Source organism: Rhineura floridana, chromosome 4, assembly GCF_030035675.1.
Source record: "Rhineura floridana isolate rRhiFlo1 chromosome 4, rRhiFlo1.hap2, whole genome shotgun sequence".
Lineage (NCBI taxonomy): Eukaryota > Metazoa > Chordata > Lepidosauria > Squamata > Rhineuridae > Rhineura > Rhineura floridana.
Genome location: NC_084483.1, coordinates 192820652 through 192841080, shown reverse-complemented (window position 1 = coordinate 192841080; position 20429 = coordinate 192820652). Strand labels below are relative to the sequence as shown.

Below are 20429 nucleotides of genomic sequence, written 5' to 3'. Positions count from 1 at the left end.
ATAATCCTGGGAACTGTAGTTTACCCATCACAGAGCTACAGTTCTCAGCACCTTTAACAAACTACCGTTTCTAGGATTCTTTGGGGGAAGCTATGTGCTTTAAATGTGTGTTAAATCTGCTTTAAATATTTGGTATGGATGTGACCCTTGTCAGACAGATTGTTTGTTTATTTATTTAATATCCTGCTCTTCCTCCCAGAAGGAGCCCAGGGTGGCAAACAAAAACACTAAAAACATTCTAAAACATCTTAAAAACAAAAGACTTTAAAACATATTAAAACAAAACAGCTTTAAAAAAGCAGCTTAAAAAAGATCTTAAAAAGCAATTCCAACACAGACTCAGACTGGGATAAGGTATCTGCTTAAAAGGCTTCTTGAAAGAGGAAGGTCTTCAGTAGGCACCAAAAAGATAATACAGATGGTGCCTGTCTAATATTTAAGGGGAGGGAATTTCAAATGGCAGGTGTCACAACAGTAAAGGTCTGCTTCCTATGTTGTGTGGTAAGATGGTATCTGCAGGAGGCCTTCACCAGTAGAGTTCAGTAATTAACTGGGTATATAAGGGGTAAGACAGGCTCTCAGGTATCATATTTCTGAAAGCAAGCATGATTACCTTGATTACCAGTGTTTTCACAATCCTCTTCAGTGTGTCCAGAAAGGCCTTTCTCTTCTGCAACTGGCAGCAAGCGGAAGGGAAGCCATTGCTAGAGGCTGTAATGGGAGTAACTCTTCTTCCCACCACACTAGCCATTTTCATCAAAATGAAATCTTTAGGCAGACTGGCTACAGTATAGCCCTTTTGAGACAAGCAACAAGCTGGCACGGGGTAGGATCACAGCAGCCAGCCCAACCCCGCATATCCAGCAAACTGTGCGAACAGGTCCTACATGTGTGCACGCTGGAGGAAGAACTATGACTCAGTGGTAGACCTCATTCTCTGCATGCAAAGGTCCCACATTCAATCTCTGACATGTCCAACTAAAAAGGGTCAGACAGTAGGGATGGAAAAGACCTCTCTGTGCCTGAGACTCCAGAGAGCCACTGCCAACCAAAGTCGACCAGGGCTTTGCAAATTGTGGTCTGTGGGCCACCAGTGGTACGCAAGCGTCATTCGGGTGGTCCACAGCATGTCTGTGGATTTGTGGGTGAAGATGGGAGATGCCACACCCATCACACTGAATATTCATATTGATTTTAATTGTATTTTTACTGCTTCTTTTCTTTCTTTTGTCTTGTTACAATTTGAATCCTGTGGAATTACAGTGGCTACAGTAGGCAGAAAAATCATTAAGTGGTTCACCTAGACCCTGAGCAATTTTCAAGTGGTCTGTGGTGGAAAAGTTTGGAAATCACTGGAGCGGACAGTACTAGATCAGCTAGCTGCACAAGAGGTCTGACATGAAAAACGGCAGCTTCCTATGTATGAGTGCAGGCTCATCAATCCAGTTGGGAACTCTTCTCTGTGCAGGGTTCCCAACTGCATGTACATGCACGCGTGTGCGTGCACATGTGCACACCCACCGACCCACCCAATGTATACAAACAGTCTGTTTATACAGTCTGCTGAATGTGTTGATGTTAAAGGCAGCATGGGCAGCTATAATGCCTTCCCTTACACTCAAACCATTTGTTTCAATGGCACTGAAGACTATCTTAACTCCTGTGTATTGTGGCCATAGACCTCCCTAACGGGCCCTGCACTGCAGTTACTGTCTAGAGCAGTGCAGCAGGTAATCTACAGCATTCCAGGAGGTTTTCTGTCCTTTCAGTGGAGATCAGCAGATACCAGGCCTGGAAGCTGAGCGAATGGGGGGAGAGGGGAGGTAGAAGGAAAAGAAGATAAAGGTGGATAGTAATCACCAAAAGCAGGTTTCCTGGTTGCACAAATGAGTGGCCAGATTTGGTCCAGAAACATTTATAGGGGCTAGGGAGTTATCACTTGTTTCCTTCTGATCTGCTGGTGCATGAAGGCTTCATTGGCTGCTCTCCTTAAAGTGTTTTTCTTTTGGTCCTCAGAAGGGAGTGGTGGCACAGACCTAACTAGGGTTGCCAGGTTCATGGCCTGAGACTGATCCTGTATCTTTAGGAGAAGAGAAAGTCAGCCAAGTGCAGGTGTTCTTGCAACACTATAATGGGAAAAACCACAAGGTGGAATTCTCCCTCCCCCTTGCACACCTTTTAAAGATACAGAAGACCTCTTGGAGGCTGCAACCAAGAGGTCTTCTGTATCTTTAAAAGGTGTGCAGGGGGAAGGGAGAATTCCACCTTAAGAACATAAGAACATAAGAAGAGCCTGCTGGATCAGGCCAGTGGCCCGTCTAGTCCAGCATCCTGTTCTCACAGTGGCCAACCAGGTGCCTGGGGGAAGCCTGCAAGCAGGACCCGAGTGCAAGAACACTCTCCCCTCCTGAGGCTTCCTGCAACTGGTTTTCAGAAGGATGCTGCCTCTGACTAGGGTGGCAGAGCACAGCCATCACTTGGCTGACTTTCTCTTCTGAAGATACAGGATCAGTCTAAGGCCATGAACCTGGCAACCCTAGACCTGACATTCCTCAGATCACTGGTTCAAGACTCTTAGCAGCCTTGAGTCATAATACAGAATTAAGAAAGCGAGAATTTCTCCCCATTCTATTCCTTTACTGTTTCATGTGTTCACTCTGCCCTTGGTTCAGTGGTAAAACATGTGCATTGCTTGCAAAAGGTCCCAGGATCAGTCCCTGACAACCAGGTGAGGCTCAGAAAGACACCTGGCTGAAACACTGGAAATCCATTATCAGTCTGTACAGAGAATACTGAGCTATTGAGGTCAATTCTCTGTCTCAGTAAAACACCACTCCTCCTTGATAAACTAGGAAATTAAATTCTAAAAGTAATTCTGGAATTGAAGCATGCAGTTTATTCTGTCATTGATAAGTGAATTATTATTATTATTATTATTATTTATTAGATTTATATCCTGCCCTTCCTCCCAGTAGAAGCCCTATTGATAAAACACTTACATATGCAAACTTACACACACTTACAAACACTTATATGTGCACATAAACAAACAAAAGCAATCATAATGTGATTTTTAGAAATGGTCAAATTTCATTTTGCGTAGTGTTTCACTGATGTGTGTATGTATTCCTGCATGCTGGTAAAAAAACACAAACTTGATAAACAATATGCAAATCAAATCAAGTTATCTTTTTTTCTGTTTGCATTCATGTGCATTTGCACAGTGGCAAACATCATGCAAGAAGAGTCTTGATGAAATCATATGCCTCAACGCATCAGTGTTGCTTTTTGCAGTGTACATACACCTGCATGTAGGTAACACAAGGTGCAAGGAAGAGATGCAATCCATGTGTAGGAACTGAAAACTATGGCAAACTGCATGTGGAGAATTTGAAAAAAAATGGAACCATGGAAAATTCCTAGCGTATCAGTTCCACTTTGAAAACTAGATCAGTAAATTTGGAATTCCAGAATCTGGGGAGGAATTCAGACAGTGGAGGCTGGTGGTTCTGATGTCAATAGGGCAGATAATCTACTTCAGGTTTAAGTCCAGAATTTCAAGGACCTGTCCAAGGTGCACCTTGAAAGTTCAAACTAAAACCCGGAGCAGATTCACTGCCCCACTGACATCAGAGCCACCAGCTTTTACTGAATTCAGATGAGAATTTTTGTAGCATCCCTACATAGACGTATATTAGCTCATCATGCAACACAAACTTGCCTTCTCCCCATCCTCACTGTGCTCGTACAGCCCTGAGTTGCAGACTTTGGCCATCCATTCAAAATGGTCCCAAACGGAGAATTAAAAGCATTGCAATATATATCCCAATTCCAAAGAAAGGAGATCCCAGAGAATGCAGTAATTATTGAACTATTACCTTAATATCCCATGCAAGTAAAGTAATGCTCAAGATTCTACAACAAAGGCTCTTACCATATATGGAGCGAGAAATGCCAGTCTGGTTTTGCTACTTCTCACTCTTTTAATTGTGTGTCTGTCATATCTTTCCTAAAACATTGTACTTTTATAAAGCTCTTAGAAATGAAAAAGGACTTATATTTAAGAGATAACCATTGATTCGGACATCAGATTGTTAAGAAAATTTATAATTTTCATTATGCCGTTTCCAAGTAAGCATACAGTATTCATCTAGTTCCTTTGTCTGAAACTGAGGCATGCTGGTTCCGTAAATGTCATTATGATCTGATCATGATTTTTGGATACTGGCTGGACTGTGGTGTTGCTCACCATCACCAGAATTGTGAAAAAAATCCAGCAAGGGTTTAACATCAGTAACCCCATCCAGAGGATGGTGTATAGGTTGAACCCACAGATGGGGGTTTGGTATCACTCCTGCTGTTCCCTTCCCATCTATTAATGCAAACTTGTGCACAGCTTGTGTATGGATTTGGAAGCAAAGCCAACCCTGTTCCCCCGTCTATGTGTTTTGTTTTATTGTCTGCATATACTGTGGTCTGGATATGGCTAATGAGAAGAACCACATAGATGGTCGCTCTAAATCAAGACAGCAAATTTCCAGTGCACAGGCTAAAATGGTATGAGTGACAGCCTACCAAGATGTGGTGTATTCCTTCATGGAAACCAGCAGGGAATATGATTCAGACATTGTCCCCACACCTCCAAGAAAGACACGAGACACCAGATTGGGAAGATGTTATATTCATTAAAATGTAACAATAAATTTTAGAGAACCTGCATACCAAATCGACCAAATTAACCAAACTAAATCTGTTTGGGCAGGTGAGGCTACATCTACCTCTGGCGGGGAAACATCCCCCACAGACCCCTAGGTATGTCAACAGCCATAGGCTGCGGCCCCCCAGACAAGGATGTAGATGAATACATCCCTCCTTACCAGATGAGCCCTGGGTGGTGACCCACCCTGCGCATCCGGGCCCCGCTGTACTGGCATTCACCAGGATGTGCAAGATAGGCCCCTAAAGGTACCCCTAGGTGCACCCCAGGCCTAAACACTGGGAGTTCCCCAAAGGGCACCCCTAATCCCATAACTGGCTCAGTATACCTCATACTAACCCTCAAACCTCCTCACCTGTCTAAACTCCATGCCAACTGACAACAGCCCCACCACTCAAGAAGCCAATTGAATTAAGCCCCGCAGTATGGAGTAGGCAAACTGAAGGGGAGGCTAAGCACACCTCCCCCCTACAAATTCCTACTCAGCCCCTAATCGGCGACTAGCTAAACTCATACTGAAAGGGTGGGAGGGTGGGAGCCACAAATGAACAAAGAGGGAGACTGGGGGCGGAGCAAGCTTAAATGCCCTGCTCGCCACCCCTCCCCCAATGGATCAGAAGTCATGTGACTTCCCTCACCCTTTGGACTGAACTACCAGTGTCTTTCTTAAAATTGGGGGAGGCAAAGACGCCCCCACAGAAAGTGGGAATGGCATTTTCTCCTTGCCAAAACTTGTTATGGTTGTGAGTTTGTCCTGATTATTTAAGAGGAATTTAGATCTGAATCTAACTGTGCCATTGGTCTCCAGGGACTACATAGGAGGAAGAATGAAGCAATTTATGCATTAACATATAACCTAACACTGGAAAATTATTTGGAATTATTCATGTTAACCATGGAATCAAATCAAAAGTGAATAGGAACATTCGGGCCGGGGGAGTGGCGAGGAGGAGGAAGGATGGGAGATATGGACAGAGTCAAAGGGCTCACTGTTAGCAGTGGTGGCTTCCTTACATCTTCCTCAGATTGCCCTGCATGTAGCAATCCTTCTAGGGCATTGCGATGAAAAAAAAAAGCCTTGCCGTGTACTTTTACGTCATGCAGATGCCACATCATAGCTCTCTTATTTTCATGATTTTAAGTCTATTTATTTATTTATTATTTGATTTATATCCCACCCTTCCTCCCAGCAGGAGCCCATTGTCGATTGATATCAGAACAGAAAAGAGCCTGCTGGATCAGGCCAGTGGCTCATCTAGTCCTGCATCCTGTTCTCACAGTGGCCAACCAGATGCCCCAATGGGAAGCCCACAAACAGGGCCTGAGCACTCTATCCCCTCCCTCCACACACACAGTTTCCAGCAACTGGTATTTAAAAGCATACTGCCTCTGACCATGAAAGCAGAGAACAGCCATCATAGTTAGTAGCCACTGATAAGCCTTATCCTCCAGGTATTTGTCCCATCTTTTTTTAAAGCCCCCCAAGTTTGTGGCCATCACTGCCTCTTGTGGGAGTGAATCCCATAATTTAGGTATATCCTGTGGGAAGAAGTATTTCCTTTTGTATGTCCTGCATTTTTCAACACTCAGCCTCATTGAATGCCCCAGATTTCTAATGTTATACTTTTCTCTATTTACTGTACTTTTTCCATGCCATGCATGATTTTATACACTTCTATCATGTCACCTCTGACTTGTCTTTTCTCAACTAAAAAGCCTCAAATGCTGCATCCTTGTCCGGTGGTGTAGTGGTTAGAGCGTTGGACTACGACCTGGGAGACCAGGGTTCGAATCCCCACACAGCCATGAAGCTCACTGGGTGACCTTGGGCCAGTCACTGCCTCTCAGCCTCAGAGGAAGGCAATGATAAATCACCTCTGAATACAGCTTACCATGAAAACCCAATTCATAGGGTCTGCATAAGTCGGGATCAACTTGAAGGCAGTCCATTTCCATTTCCTCATAAGGAGGTTGTTCCATCCCCTTGATCATTTTGATTGCCTTTTTCTGAACCCTTTCGAGCTCTACAGTGTCCTTTTTGAGATGAGGCGACCAGAACTGTACACAATATTCCACATGTGGTCTCTTACATAGATTCCTATAACAGCATTTTATTCTTCTGTCTTTTATTTTTTATTTTTATTTTTTTTAATTAAGTTATAGTTTATTTGAGATTTTTCAGTTTTGGTTTTTACAGTAGTAAGTGTTATTTACCAGCTTCCCATTTTTCCCTACTACACTCCCACAAACCCACCCACCTCTCATTTCCCCCCCTTCTCCCTTTGTAAAAAAATAAACAGTGAACAAGCAACTTTCACTACATGGAAATACTTAATAGAACCCTGCAAATATCTGAAGATTTGTATTAATGAGTGGCGGCTGGTGGCTCCATGTCAGTGGAGGAGTGGAATCTCAGGAGCTCTCCAAGGTTCTGAAACCTATTCCCATAACAGGTTCAGAACCTTGGACAGCTCTTTAAAAGTTCAAACTAAAACCTGGAAGGGATTCCACCTCCTCACCAATATGGAGTCACCAACCACCACTGGTATTAAGTATTTCCACTTAGTGCTAGTCACTTGTTCACGGCTTGCTTTGTAGAAAGGGGGAAAGAAAAAAAGGAGAGAGTTAGAAGGGGAAAGGCCAAGGAAAGTGAAGTGAGAGAAAGGGGGTAGGAAGAAAAAGAAAATAAGGAAGATGATATAGTTTGCTTTACTCAACATTTTGCTCAAAGAAATTGTGCCAAATGGTTTGAAATTTTTATATGCCCATTTGCTGGGACTTAACAGATCGACAGGGGGAATGTTTCACCAGAGCTATATTGATGACAAAACACAGGTTGTATAAGTCATACTCGGAGTAGACCCATTGAAATTAATTAACATGACTTCCCTCAAGTCTATTAATTTCAGTAGGTCTTCTCTGAGTATAACTTATGGCACAATCCAACTCGCATTTACGCTGGGCTGAGGGGAGTTGGATGTGGCAGACCCCTGGCTGAACTGGCAGAGTTCCAGCTCCACTGGGTTCTGCTGGCAGAAACCGCTCTTGCTGGCCCAGCCAGGGGTCTGCCGGGGAAGCCCAGCCCAGCAGAAGGGATGCTGGCAGACGCTGGTGGAAGGCCTCCAAAAGGGGTGTTCTCCTTTGCATGTTGGAGGAGGGGCCAAGGGGAGGCACTTACACAACATCCAACTCCTGTTCAGTGTACTCCTGTTTGTCCTGATCTGGGCCAATGATACGTTGAGAAAAAGGGAGTTAATGGGGAGCCCTTACTTGCCAGTAGGGGTATTCATGAGAGCTGGCTTTTTCTTTTGCGTTCATGTGCACAGCTCCCAGCTGAGCTGACATTCCACCAGTCCAGCAGCTCCCAAATGGCAAATGGATGCTGCAGAACTTCCTGCCAACTCCTCCTCCACTAGCACCCCTTCCTCTCACTTCCCCTGAGTTGGATTGCTCTGTTCATTTTCGTACAGCCAATAATCTCACAAAATTGTAAATCCAAAATGACCCTAATCATTTGACACTTGAATCCACCATCCTCTAGTATGAGCAGCCATATCTGTGATCCTTTATTCTTGCTACTGTGGTTGGTTACAATGTCTGCTAGCTGTGTTTTACGAATGATTTTATATTGTTCTCTATATTGAGCTATTTAACTTATTTATTTAAATTTGCCTTGGGCACATTTTTGTGTGTGGAAATGTGGGTTAAAATGATTTATATAAATAAATGCATCCCAGCAATTAAAACAGCTACGACTAAGCATGTGCTTTGGCTCCACAGGTGACTTGTACATTGGAGGGGTAGCGAAAGAAACCTACAAATCCTTGCCCAAATTGGTCCATGCAAAAGAAGGATTTCAAGGCTGCCTTGCCTCTGTGGATCTGAATGGGCGCCTCCCGGATTTGATCTCAGATGCTCTGTTTTGCAACGGACAGATCGAACGAGGATGCGAAGGTATGGGATGATAGTTTTGTAATCTGTTCACCACCTCTTCAATGTAAAGTAAATATTCATATGCCTCATCATAGGTGTGCTATAGCATCCCTCCTACTGCGTTCGGTTTATTTGTCCTCAGATGATGACAGTTTTCCTATCTTTCCCACTGTCATCAATTGGCGCTGTAGTACAATTGTATTAAGCCAGACCTGTTTTACATTATTAATGAAGGTGAGTGTCATTGTGGAAGAATTGTTTGCTGATGGCACCGAGCACAAATTGAACCTGAGAACATTAACTTATCTTCTTGAATAGAATCAACAAAGCCTGTTCTCCACCACCACCAAGCTGATTTTCAAGTCTCCGTTTTGTTTGTGCCATATTTTAATTAATTGTTGTGATAATTAGCTCCCGTGCAGCATTTTATATCATCACAGTGCTTATATGATCATTAGTGCATAAATTAGCTAATTGAATTTAGATGCACATTTTTAGCACAGGTTGTATGTGTGCATGAGATGTTAAGGTATTTAGCAGGGTCTTTCTCAGGCTAGGTCCAGCGCTTTTTGTGGCCCCATACCAATGTTCTGTTGGCGTGTTTTGTTGCCATATTCCAGACCTGGCCAATCTGCAATGTACCAAACAGCAGCTAATAATTTTTCTTTACTGTCTGCTTGTGGCTACAGAAACATGGAGATTGTCATACACCTAGCAGTCTATGGTAGACAGATAGGCTGTATGTGACCTGATAGGTCACAAACTCTGCAGGCTTCTCATATTCAGAATAGCAAAACTGCCCAAAGTTTCAAGGCCTTACACTTCAATCCAAACATAAAAGGAAGTCCTATTGATTTAAGTTGGAATACATGACAAATAGGTGAAAGGTTATTACTCAAAAGAAGAATGGGTTAGAATGAAGGCCAAGGTTGAGTGTTTCTCAAACTGTGGGGCAATTTGTGGGGCAACCCCCCCTTTTTGAGGTATGGATGGTGCAAAGTTCCAGGGAAAGTCCAGGCCCTGAGTCAGATGAACTTTTCCTCCCTCTTACATCAGCCAAGAATTCCCATGGCAAAGGATCTTCACTGATCCATATTGGATTTGTGGGGGTGTTTGTATCCCCAGTACATCAGTACTCCATTTAAACTCTTCTGCATGAACTTCAAGCTAATATTGCTGCCCCTGTAGTTGAAGGGCATCACAGAACACAGTGGAATTAGATAGTAACATGCAATATAGCTTCTGGTTGGAGGCCAGCTTAAATTTCTCAGCATGGAAACCACCCACACGTGGGAGTTGTTCATGTATAGTGCCCAACGCACTGATCTGGCATTTTTCACACAAGAATGTTCCCGACAACACAGAGGCGCATCTGTTTCCACCCCCTCCTTTGGAAAAAGGACTCAGGTAGTTTGTCCCGAGGAGAGGAGGGAGGTCATGTGGGGCCAGCTGGCCAGTGGGGGGGGCAGGAGAAGGTTTAAAAGCCAGCTCCGCCTCCAGCTCACCCTCTTTGCTTTTTTGCGGTGCCCATCCTCCCACCCTTTCAGTATGGGCTTGTCTGGTCACCGTTTAGGGGCTGAGTAGGATTTTTTTGGGAGGAGGCACATTTAGCCTCTCTTTGGTTTGCCTACTCCATACCGCAGGGTTTAATTCAAGTGGCTGCATACGAGGGTATGGTGCCTTGCCTTATGGCATGGAGTCTGGGCAGGTGATGAGGTTGGGGGGGGTAAGAAGTGGTGTACTGAGGCATTGTGGGTTTGGGGGGTACCCTTGAGGAATCATCTGGGCTTGATGCTGGGGTTGGAATTGGGGGCTGCCCCTTGTGGTCTGGCTTGTGCATTCAGGTGAGCGTCAGTACAGCAAGGCCTGGATGAGCAGGCTGGGTGCACACCTAAACGTGGCCTAGCAAGGAGGGAGGCTTTCCTCCACATTCTTGGCTGGGGAGCCGGTGGCTGGTTACATGCCCAGGGGGCTGTGGGGGGACTTTACCTCCCCCAGAGGTAGGCAAGGCTTCACCAGCCTGGATGGATTGAATTTGGTTAATTTGGCCTGCATGTTCTCCAAAAAGATGTTATATTTTAATAAATGTAACATCATTCCAATGACGGTGTCCTGAGTCTTCTTTCTGGGTATGGGCGCAACTAATTTTCACTGCCATGTAGCTGGCAAAGTTAAAAAGCATGATGGTAATGGGTCAACTGAACACATATATGTTTGGCTCTCCCAGAAGATCAGCTTCAGCATTTATCTCCAAGATGAGGTGGGGAAAAAGAGTCATATGACTCAACCCTCAGTTACTTAGGATTGACCGGCTACGTCACTTTCCCTGAACAACAAGATCATTCAGATATGGGAGAAGTGAAGTGATAGAAGCAAAGCAAACAGTTGTATCTCCACATCATACGGATTTTCCTTATATAGCACACTTAGTTTTAAAGTATGCCTAAAGGACTACTTTTTCCTGTATGAACTAGCCCGACTCCTGAGGCCATCATTCTCTTTTTAGAAAACTGTTGTTAAATTGTTTTGTTGATGTGTTTGCTGCCCTGGGTTCCTTCAGGAGGAAGGGTGGGATATAAATTCAATAAATCATTATCATCTGAGGCCCTTCTCTGTATGCCTGCAATGAGGGAGGTCCTGAAAGGGGCAACAAAAGAACTGGCCTTCTCTGCAGTTCAGGAGGGATTCAAGATATCGCCCATTTTGCCTGCCTGCGTGGGGCTGCAAAATCAGGTAGATAAAAAGCTGGGAGTTGGGGTAGGTGTTTGTCTTGGTGAGTCACAGGTTGTGCAGGCCTGTCTCGGAAAAAGGCCATCCATGAACTGTTTCTCAAACTGGCTGCTGATGAACATTGTCAAGCCATTTTGCCTGGAGACAAACGAGCTGTTGGTTAGCTCTGTTCAAACAGATAAACCCCACGAAAACCAAAACCAGGCTCTTCTATTCTATCTTTTCTCTCTTGCATATGCCTTAATTTGCTCCCATTTTGCCCGTTTTTGTTTGAAGCTCTTAAATCCTCACGGCTTGAGCTCCAATTTTAATTTGATGATTAACATTGAATAACAAACGTGTAAATAAATGCATAAACATTTGACATCCAAACAGCTACAGGTAATATCACTTCATTTTGTGAAGTGTCTAAAAAACAGCTTCTAATGCTGGTGGTAGAGGGGGCAGAAGGTGATATATAGAGTCAATGATTACATCTTGGCATTAAAATAGCCCATGATTAATGCAATGACATTAATGCAATGACTCATCCAGGTTGTTCAAGAAATTGATTAGTGACCTGTGGTTTGGATGACCAGGCCTATTCATAACCAAACTGGGATGCTGGGAATATGAATTGAAAAGACCCCTGCAAAGTGTGGCATGCCCCCCAAATAGCAGTGTGATACTGTGTCTCTGCATGCCCAGCTCTGAACTCAGCCCATATTTACTTCTTCATTAGAAAGGCACCCAAAGTGGATTGAGTTTTGGTGTGGTAAATGGTAGGAGGAACTTCCTTTGGGAGTCATGTCAGTGGTGGCTGGTAGCTCCATGTCAGTGGAGCAGTGGAACCCGCTCTGGGTTTTAGTCTGAACTTTCAAGGAGCTGCCCAATGTGCTGAAACCTCCCGCAATAGATTCAGACCCTTGGACAGCTCCTTGAGAGTTCAGACAAAAACCCAGAGCAGATTCCACTGCCCCACTGACATGGAGCCACCAGCCATCACTGAGTCATGACTCAGGCTACCAGCAGTGACTTGGGCACTGTTTCAGAGGAAGAGGAGACAGCTAATTCAGTATCAAAGAAGCACCAAATCTGGGCCTTGACACTGAGCCAGAAGTCAGTAACTAGGACCATCTGAATCAATGACTTCAAAATCTATGACTCCAGGACAAAGACTTTTTGAGAGTTAAGATTCTGAGCCTGACCTCAATAAGAGGCCAGCATTCTTGCCCCCATTGCATGCCCAACTTGTTCATCACTTTAGGCCTTACACCTGCAACCAAGGGCCAGACTCCAACACTGAAGTATGTCTCTTTAAGGATATCCATTCTTCAGGAGGGGAGGGGCCTGGGAGAGAGTCTGGCTCAAGAATCGTATAAGAATGCAGTTAATTAGTACTCTGTACTTGTCGGAAGACCCTCTGTGGCGCAGAGTGGTAAGCGGCGGTAACGCAGCCAAAGCTCTGCTCACGGCCGGAGTTTGATTCCAACAGAAGGAGGAAGTCGAATCTCTGGTAAAAGGGGTCGAGGTCCACTTAGCCTTCCATCCATCTGTGGTTGGTAAAATGAGTACCTGGCACATGCTGGGGGGTAAAGAAAGGCCGGGGAAGGAACTGGCAATCCCACCCCATATATATGGTCTGCCTAGCAAACGTTGCAAGACGTCACCCTCGCACTATAAATGCGGGGACACCTTTACCTTTACCTTTTTTACTTGTTGGAACAAGTTTTCACTTCACTGGCACCTGTCCAGGGCTCTCTAGCCACCCTTGCTTCTGATTCCAGTTCTTGAGCATTTGAGTTACTCCCAAGCTTTTCCTGTTGGTTCCTCACTCGTATTATCAACTCTGGATCATTGCCAAACCTATTTCCTCCCAACTCCAGTGGGGGCTCATTCTTGCTAGGCTTGGACAGCATGGTGATGTACACACAACAACTGATTTAGCATTTGCTGAGCTTTGTAGCAATCCACTTAACCCCCATTGTCAGCACACTGGTTTGCCTTCACCAAGGGCTACAATCCCTCCCACCCGTGTTGTTTTTTAAAAAAACTACCTAGCATCAGTACCCACTGAGCAACCAGATGATTTTTTCTTTCTTTCTTTCTTTCTTTCTTTCTTTCTTTCTTTCTTTCTTTCTTTCTTTCTTTCTTTCTTTCTTTCTTTCTTTCTTTCTTTCTTTCTTTCTTTCTTTCTTTCTTTCTTTCTTTCTTTCTCTTGTGACCTGTCTTTTCACAGCTCCAACAAGGTTGTCATTAGAGCACATTTCACTTTTCAGATGTTTCCCATTATATTTTAAGCCATGACATGCACCTTGAGCATACAAGACATGACAAACTTTGATGACTTCACCGTGCCATCAGATTAGATTTCTGGATGGATCTTTGTTCCAATAGATGCCACAAGGGCCGGTTCTAAAGGGCGGCCAGGTTGGGCATTGGCCCGAGTGCCCCGGAGCTAAAGGAGCCCCTGAGGGACCCCTGAGGGACCCTCTGCTCCCTTTCCGCAATCCGCGCCTCCCCACGCCCCCCACTTACCTGTCAGCTGGGTTTTTAGCATTGCCCTTAATGAAGATGGCAGCAGCTGCTTCCCTAAGGTACTGAAGCTGCTGCTGCCATCTTAGTTGATGGCAGAGATGTGCGCATGTAGCACACACGTGTGCCATCAACAAAGATGGCGGCAGAGGCTTCATTCCCCTTAGGGAAACCACAGCCGCCATCTTCATTAAGGGCAATGGTAAAGACTAGACAGGTAGGGTGGCTGTGGGGGGGCACGTGGGGGGGCCAGGGAAAGCTGATGCCCAAGGGCCCCCACATGCCTGTAGCCAGCCCTGGATGCCACCCTTTTTCTTTTCAGCCAACCAAAAGGTGTCCTGCCTCATTGATCTTTGCCTGAGCAGAATTTTGATTGTACAGTATTTAAAAGGGATGTGAATTTTAGCATATTCGGGCTATCTGCACATTGTATCACTGGGGCTTCAAAGAGGTGATTCTCTAAATCAAGGATGGGAACCCTCAGGCCCAGGAGCTGAATGTTGTCCTCAAGGCCTTTCTAGACCCCAGGACTCTTCCCAGATGGCACACCTCACCAGCCTAGCTCTGGCCCCTCCTCAAATGTTTTTGCATGGCTGAAATATGTCCTGGAGCTATAATAATCCCTCTTGCTTTCCTGGACAGAGAGATGTCTTCATTTGCGTCCACTAATTTCAAGGGGCCCTTTCTGATGGCAATCCCTTGTGCTGCCAGTCAAGCCACTCCTAAACATCAGGATAACTTCTGATCTCCAACACAGGGTTTGATGTTATAAGTCAAAAGAGAAACAAAACAGGGAAGCCTTAGTGTGTTTAAGCATGTGCCAGTTGGATCACCAGCCTTGTACATAAGACTGCACATGTTTTTGCTGTGGCTGGCAAGGGGGAGACACAGTGCTCTGTTCCTCCACCAAGAGCCCACTGATGTCTGTGCTTCTCACCTCTGGCAGCCTATGTGCTTCCTATTGGTGCTATTCAACTATCCTACTTAAGTCCATTGATCTCAATGTGTCTACTCTGAGCATGACTAATGCTGGATCTCACAGTATACTTGTTCAGAGGAGAGATGGAGCACTCTGTGTCTCCACCACCAGTGACTCATCTGTAACACACACACACCAGTGGTTTTCAGCTTGTCCCAAACCAACGACATTAGCTCTGGGAACCAGTTGGGAATACTTTGCCAGCAGAACAGGGGTGGGGAACCTTTCTCAGCTTGAGGGCCACATTTCCTTATAGGCAACCTTCTGGGAGGCCACATGCCAGTGGCAGGTGTGGCCAGAGGCAAAAAGTGGGTACAGCAACAGCAGATGCTCTTGACTTCGAACAGTTGGCTACATTCAAAGAATGCAAAATTCAGTGGTTTCTATGTACACATCCAGTAGTGTAGTGGCAAATTCAGAAGTGCAGGGTCGCTTCATGTTAAGCACAGCTATGCCCCCTCCCCTCTTCATTTGCTGTGAGGTTGAGAATGAGATCCTTGGTAATGCCTAGGAACCAATAAGCACAAAAGAGGAGAGTGTTAGTACTGTGAGAAGAAGAGTCTTCTCAGTGTTTGACTCACCTCCTTTCACCGATTGGCTCCAGTCAGCAGGAAAGGACAAGGAAGCATGTTAGAAGACTCTTTGCAGTGGCTAATACACTCTTCTTTCATGCTGATCAGCTTGTAGGATGCTGGAGACATTGGGACCTTGCTCCCCCAAAAGTAAAGGGTCTAAGACCCCCTGAGACCCTGCATGACTACAGCCCTGCGCACCTCTCTCTATCCAGGCAAGCAAGAGACATTATCACAGTTCAAGGACACATTCCAAGCCAAGCAAAAGCACTCAAGGACCAGATGGAGCATGGTCAGGAAGGGTGTGGCATGGGAAAGGGTATGGCCTGGAAAGAGCCCCAAGGGCTGTAGAGAGTGGTCTGGAGGGTCATCTTTGGCTCCTGGGCCTGAGGTTCCTCGTCCCTGCTGTAGTGGGAAACAGTCTCCTGCTTTTGGCCCTGCTTCAGTGACAATACTGTGGGTAGCCAGGAGGTGATGTTGCACCACCCATTTAGCAGGAGTCAGATAACGTTAGGGGCCAATAGTTTGACACCTGGACCCATAAAGCTCTGGCCTAGCTTCAGGCACTTAAATGCTGTACCCACTTACCTAACTGGATGCCTGTTTCCTGGCACAATTACCAGCTTGCTTCCAGATCATCAGCTGTGACATTACCTAAAATGGAGCCCTTGTGTATACATTATACTGGATCAGTAAAGGCCTCCACATTGACAGTTTCATTAATAGTCACACAAGGAAGCTGCATGCAGGAACATGGAATGGCATTTGATTGGGAAGAGGAATGAAATGAAAAATATGAATCCTCTTTAGACCTTGGCCCAGAGTATGCTGGGAGAGGCACCTGCATCTGTAATTGAAGGTCAATGGGTGGTTCCTGATGTAAATTCCAGTCCTAATTCCATCAATTCTAGCAGAAGGCCTAATGAAGAGGAAGATGGAAGAAGATAATGTGCTAATGACTGAACTGACTGTGTATGAACATGACAAATGGCTAGTCAGGATCAAACTGTGCATTCACTTTGCTAATGCTTTCGCATCTACTGTACAGAAAGAAATGCTTTTAATACTCCTTCATTACATGTCATCAGCTCAATTAACCATTATATTTGTAGTAAATGCTGGCAAATTACTGCATTCTCATTTTGGCTTGCCTGGAGATTTATGTCTATTAGCATTAATTTATTTGCATTACGTGAAATTTCTTTTTTCTCTTTATGAACGGCATGCACTTTTTTCTCTGAACAGTCTGTTTGCTGCCATTTTGATATTTGCTTACTAACATTTAATATATTTTGCTTTTTTAATTTTGCTGGCAAAGTTGCATTGATGAAAGCTGATTTGCAAGGTAGATAGCCCTTGTGTATATAAAGCAAGACTGAAACCCATAACGCACATTGGGAACCATCGACCACGTCTGCACTGGTGTGCATTATGTTGCATCCGATTTTTATACTCTTTCCCCTTTAAAAAGATGATGCAGGAACCTTTCTCTTACAGGATATTCTGCACAAAGGCTTTCAGTCTTGTGTCTATTTGTATAGTGATTGCTTTAGTGCTTTGATCATGCCTTTTTCTTTAAGTTCTTTTCCCCCCTCTCCCCTAGTGGTCTGGTTTATGATCTCTAGAAGTAGAATAGATTTGTTTCTCACGTGTATGTCACTTTTGAGCATGCTGGTGCATTAATTGGCAGACTTCCCCCCTCCCCAATATATATATATATATTTTTTTTTTTAAAAAAAAAACCTGCATGGGATAATTTAAAGCATGTGAAAAGATACTTGCCAACATTCCTGCTAATAAATCAATGCACAATATATAGATTTCTAATAAATAAATAGATAAATAAGCCAACCGAGACATTTCTTGATTTTTATAGGCATAGCTTTTCATCAAATCATTGCTTGGAGATGGCAGCACATTTTTTTCTATCTTACTTTTAATTTTATGTTTATTATTTAGTTTTAGTTTTCGATTCTGTTTTGCACTGTACTTTGCAGAACTCGTCATGCTGGACAGAGATAACCAAATATGTTGCAATGAAACGAAATGTTGCAAAAGCAATGTATACAACCACCACCAACTCATTTTGCTTGAGTTAACTCTCTGCCTTCGTTATATTTCTGAATGAATACATCTCTTCATGCCCCTCTGTGTTAACAAACCAAAGACCATATGCCTTTTCACAAAAGTTTAAAAAAAAAAAAGCTTAGGACCAATCCTGCTATTAGTTCTTTATTCTCATCTTTACATGTGAGATGTTGGCAACTACCCTGTGTGATCCAATGGAAAATGTGGTTGGTATGAAAGACAAAAGCCTAAGTTTTCTTTTCCTGTGTGTATTCTTGTTAGGCCCCAGCACAACTTGCCAAGAGGACTCATGTGCAAACCAGGGAGTCTGCTTGCAGCAATGGGATGGATTCAGCTGTGACTGTAGCATGACCTCTTTCAGTGGAACATTGTGCAATGACCGTGAGTACATTAGAGACTCTTTTTCTCTGCTGAACGTCTTAAGGGCTCTGAGTCAGTAGCATTGGCAGCTGAACTGTCTGGAATGGTGCATTGTTTTAATCTTATAGAATTAACTGAACTGGCAAAATTGTTGTAGGAAGTACGCAACTGAAGTAGTACTTTAGGAACTGTCCACCAGAATATGACATTTGGAATTGTGATGCTGGAATTTCCATCTAATGTACACGTTTTAATATCTTCTTTGTAAAAAACACATTATATATTATTCTCTCTCTCTCAGTTTTGTTTTTTTTGGGGACAGGAAGAAATTCTTTTCGTTCTCATTTTCTTAAGATACATTATAATTTTGTAACATTATATCACGAGGCTTGTAATTACTGTGAAACAGTTGACAACCATCATTATTACCTTCCTGCGTCAAGCTGTTCTAGGTAACATGAAATGCTCTGTCAAATAATGATAATGCAGGGTTTTATTTCACTTAAATGTCATCTGAGTAAATGCTGGTATCACTTATCAGTCACGTATCAGTCACAGGGATATGGAGGATTGCTTAAGGGTTTTTGGAAGTATCTAAGATGGCAATTCGTACAATGACTTGACCCAAGATGTGGTATGTATCCATCCCTTATACATCACATGGTGAAATTCCATTTGTTAACCCCTGGTGGGAGAAAGTCTACTTGGAGTGGTGAGGAGGACCACACAATCATTTTGCAATGGCAGGTGCTCATCAAATTGGTACATGTGGGCAGCTGATGGCTGTTCCCATGAGCTCACCTGCACTTTTCCCAACAGGTGCAGCCATTCCCCTGTCTGTAAAGGTCAGTTCTCACCACCTTTTCCCGACCACATGGAAAGCTATGAGAGTTTGAATAAACTCATGAAAGCTGATTTGCAGCATCTTTAGTTACAATTGCCCTGTAGTCTTGTGGGTTGTTTGCCTAAAAGGGATGATATAACAGCTCTGTCTAACATTTAACCCCAGAAGAAGGTTCAGAAGAAACAGAGTGAATTTGAGGAGGGGGGGAGTCTTCGAAAGAAAACCACACTGGCCTCTTTAGTTTTCTGTTTGGTTCACTTGTATTTCAGATTTGCTTCATTATCCTCCATGCTTCAGTTTTTCATCAGAGAGAATCCCGTTTGGAAATATTAAAGTATTTTTTTATAAGTATGAAGAGTGATTGTAGAGTGTATTTTATGCCAGAGTGATTTCAGATGAGTTTCTCTAATATGACTGTGGAGCACATTTGGAGTAGTATTTAGGAACCTCAGAGATTTGAGATAGAGAATTCACAAGCTATCTGCTTAGAACTGTAAGCATTCCTTTTCAGTTGCAGTTCTGCTCTACAGAACTGGGACAAAGGACCTGAGGCCCTCCAAATGTTGTTAGGTGCCAACTCCCATAGGCTCCAGGAAGCACGGCTAATAATCAGGAATGATGGGAGTTGTAGTCCAAACATATCTGGAGGGCCACAGGTTTCACACCCCTGCTATAGAAGCAGCTCTGCATGGATGTTAAAAATTATCCTGGTTTGTGCCATATTGCAACACTCACTAAGAAGGATAGTACATAGAAGCTTTAAACCCAGCTTCCTAATGCTGCAATCCTATGCACACATACGTGAGAGTAAGCTCCACTGAACCCAACAGTACTTGCTTTTGCATAAAAGTGTATAGGATTGTGCTGTTAGTGAGGACCTCTCAATTGCTCATGAAGCAAGTTTGGGTTCTCCTCTGCCGCCGCCACAAAGCTGAACATTTAGTGGAGACCAACACTTTATTTGGAATTGCTTTGGAGCTGGAAATTAAGTGGTGTTCTCCCTGCTGCATGAGGTTAGACATCCTCCTCCATACATACGCAGCAGGGTTTGTACACCAAAAACTGAGTACAGCAGGGATCGCCAATGTGGTGCCCTCCAGATGTTATTGGACTACAACTCCCATCAGCCCCAGACTGCATGGGCAATGGTCTCAGATGATGGAAAGTGTAGTCCAGCAACATCTAGAGGGCACCACATTTGCTACCTCTGCTGTACCATAATAACCCCAATTATTTTGCTGGACTGGGTTTATTTTCTGAGAATTAGTGGAACAAATAAGATTGTTCTTTATTTTTAAGATGGAACTCTGGTTGTTATTTTTTAAAGAATCACATGCAGACTGATTTCACAGATGCATATTTATCCATCTTGATCACAAGAAGCCTTGTCTGGTTACATATCTCCACCTACTCTTTGGCAAACTGCAGTTAACAGAGTTTGTGAAACTTGCACAAATATTATTACTACGCTAAAGTTGATGTTTTCACTGTGTCAACCAGTATGACCTCAATTCATGGAGGCTTGACATTTATGTCAGGTCTAGCTTTCACTTGATGCCTCTCTCTGAGATTTGGATTATTTTTGTCCTTAATTTCCATTGCAGAAAACTTGGGCAAAAACCATGAACAATGGTAATTTAATGTTTGAGAGATATCTGTATTGAGGTTATATATCTGATTCCTGCAGTGTTC

The 20429-nt window shown here is 43.8% G+C and overlaps 1 protein-coding gene across 22 annotated transcripts in view; it reads left to right on the top strand.

Annotated features, from left to right (window-relative positions):
- Positions 1–20429, top strand: part of NRXN1 (neurexin 1) — a 1438606-nt gene that overhangs the window by 752055 nt on the left and 666122 nt on the right. For all 22 annotated transcript variants that reach the window (XM_061625672.1, XM_061625683.1, XM_061625674.1 and 19 more), the window contains 2 exons: positions 8498–8671; positions 17795–17914. In XM_061625672.1, the coding sequence (XP_061481656.1) occupies positions 8498–8671; positions 17795–17914 (294 nt within the window). The remainder of the gene's footprint in view (positions 1–8497; positions 8672–17794; positions 17915–20429) is intronic.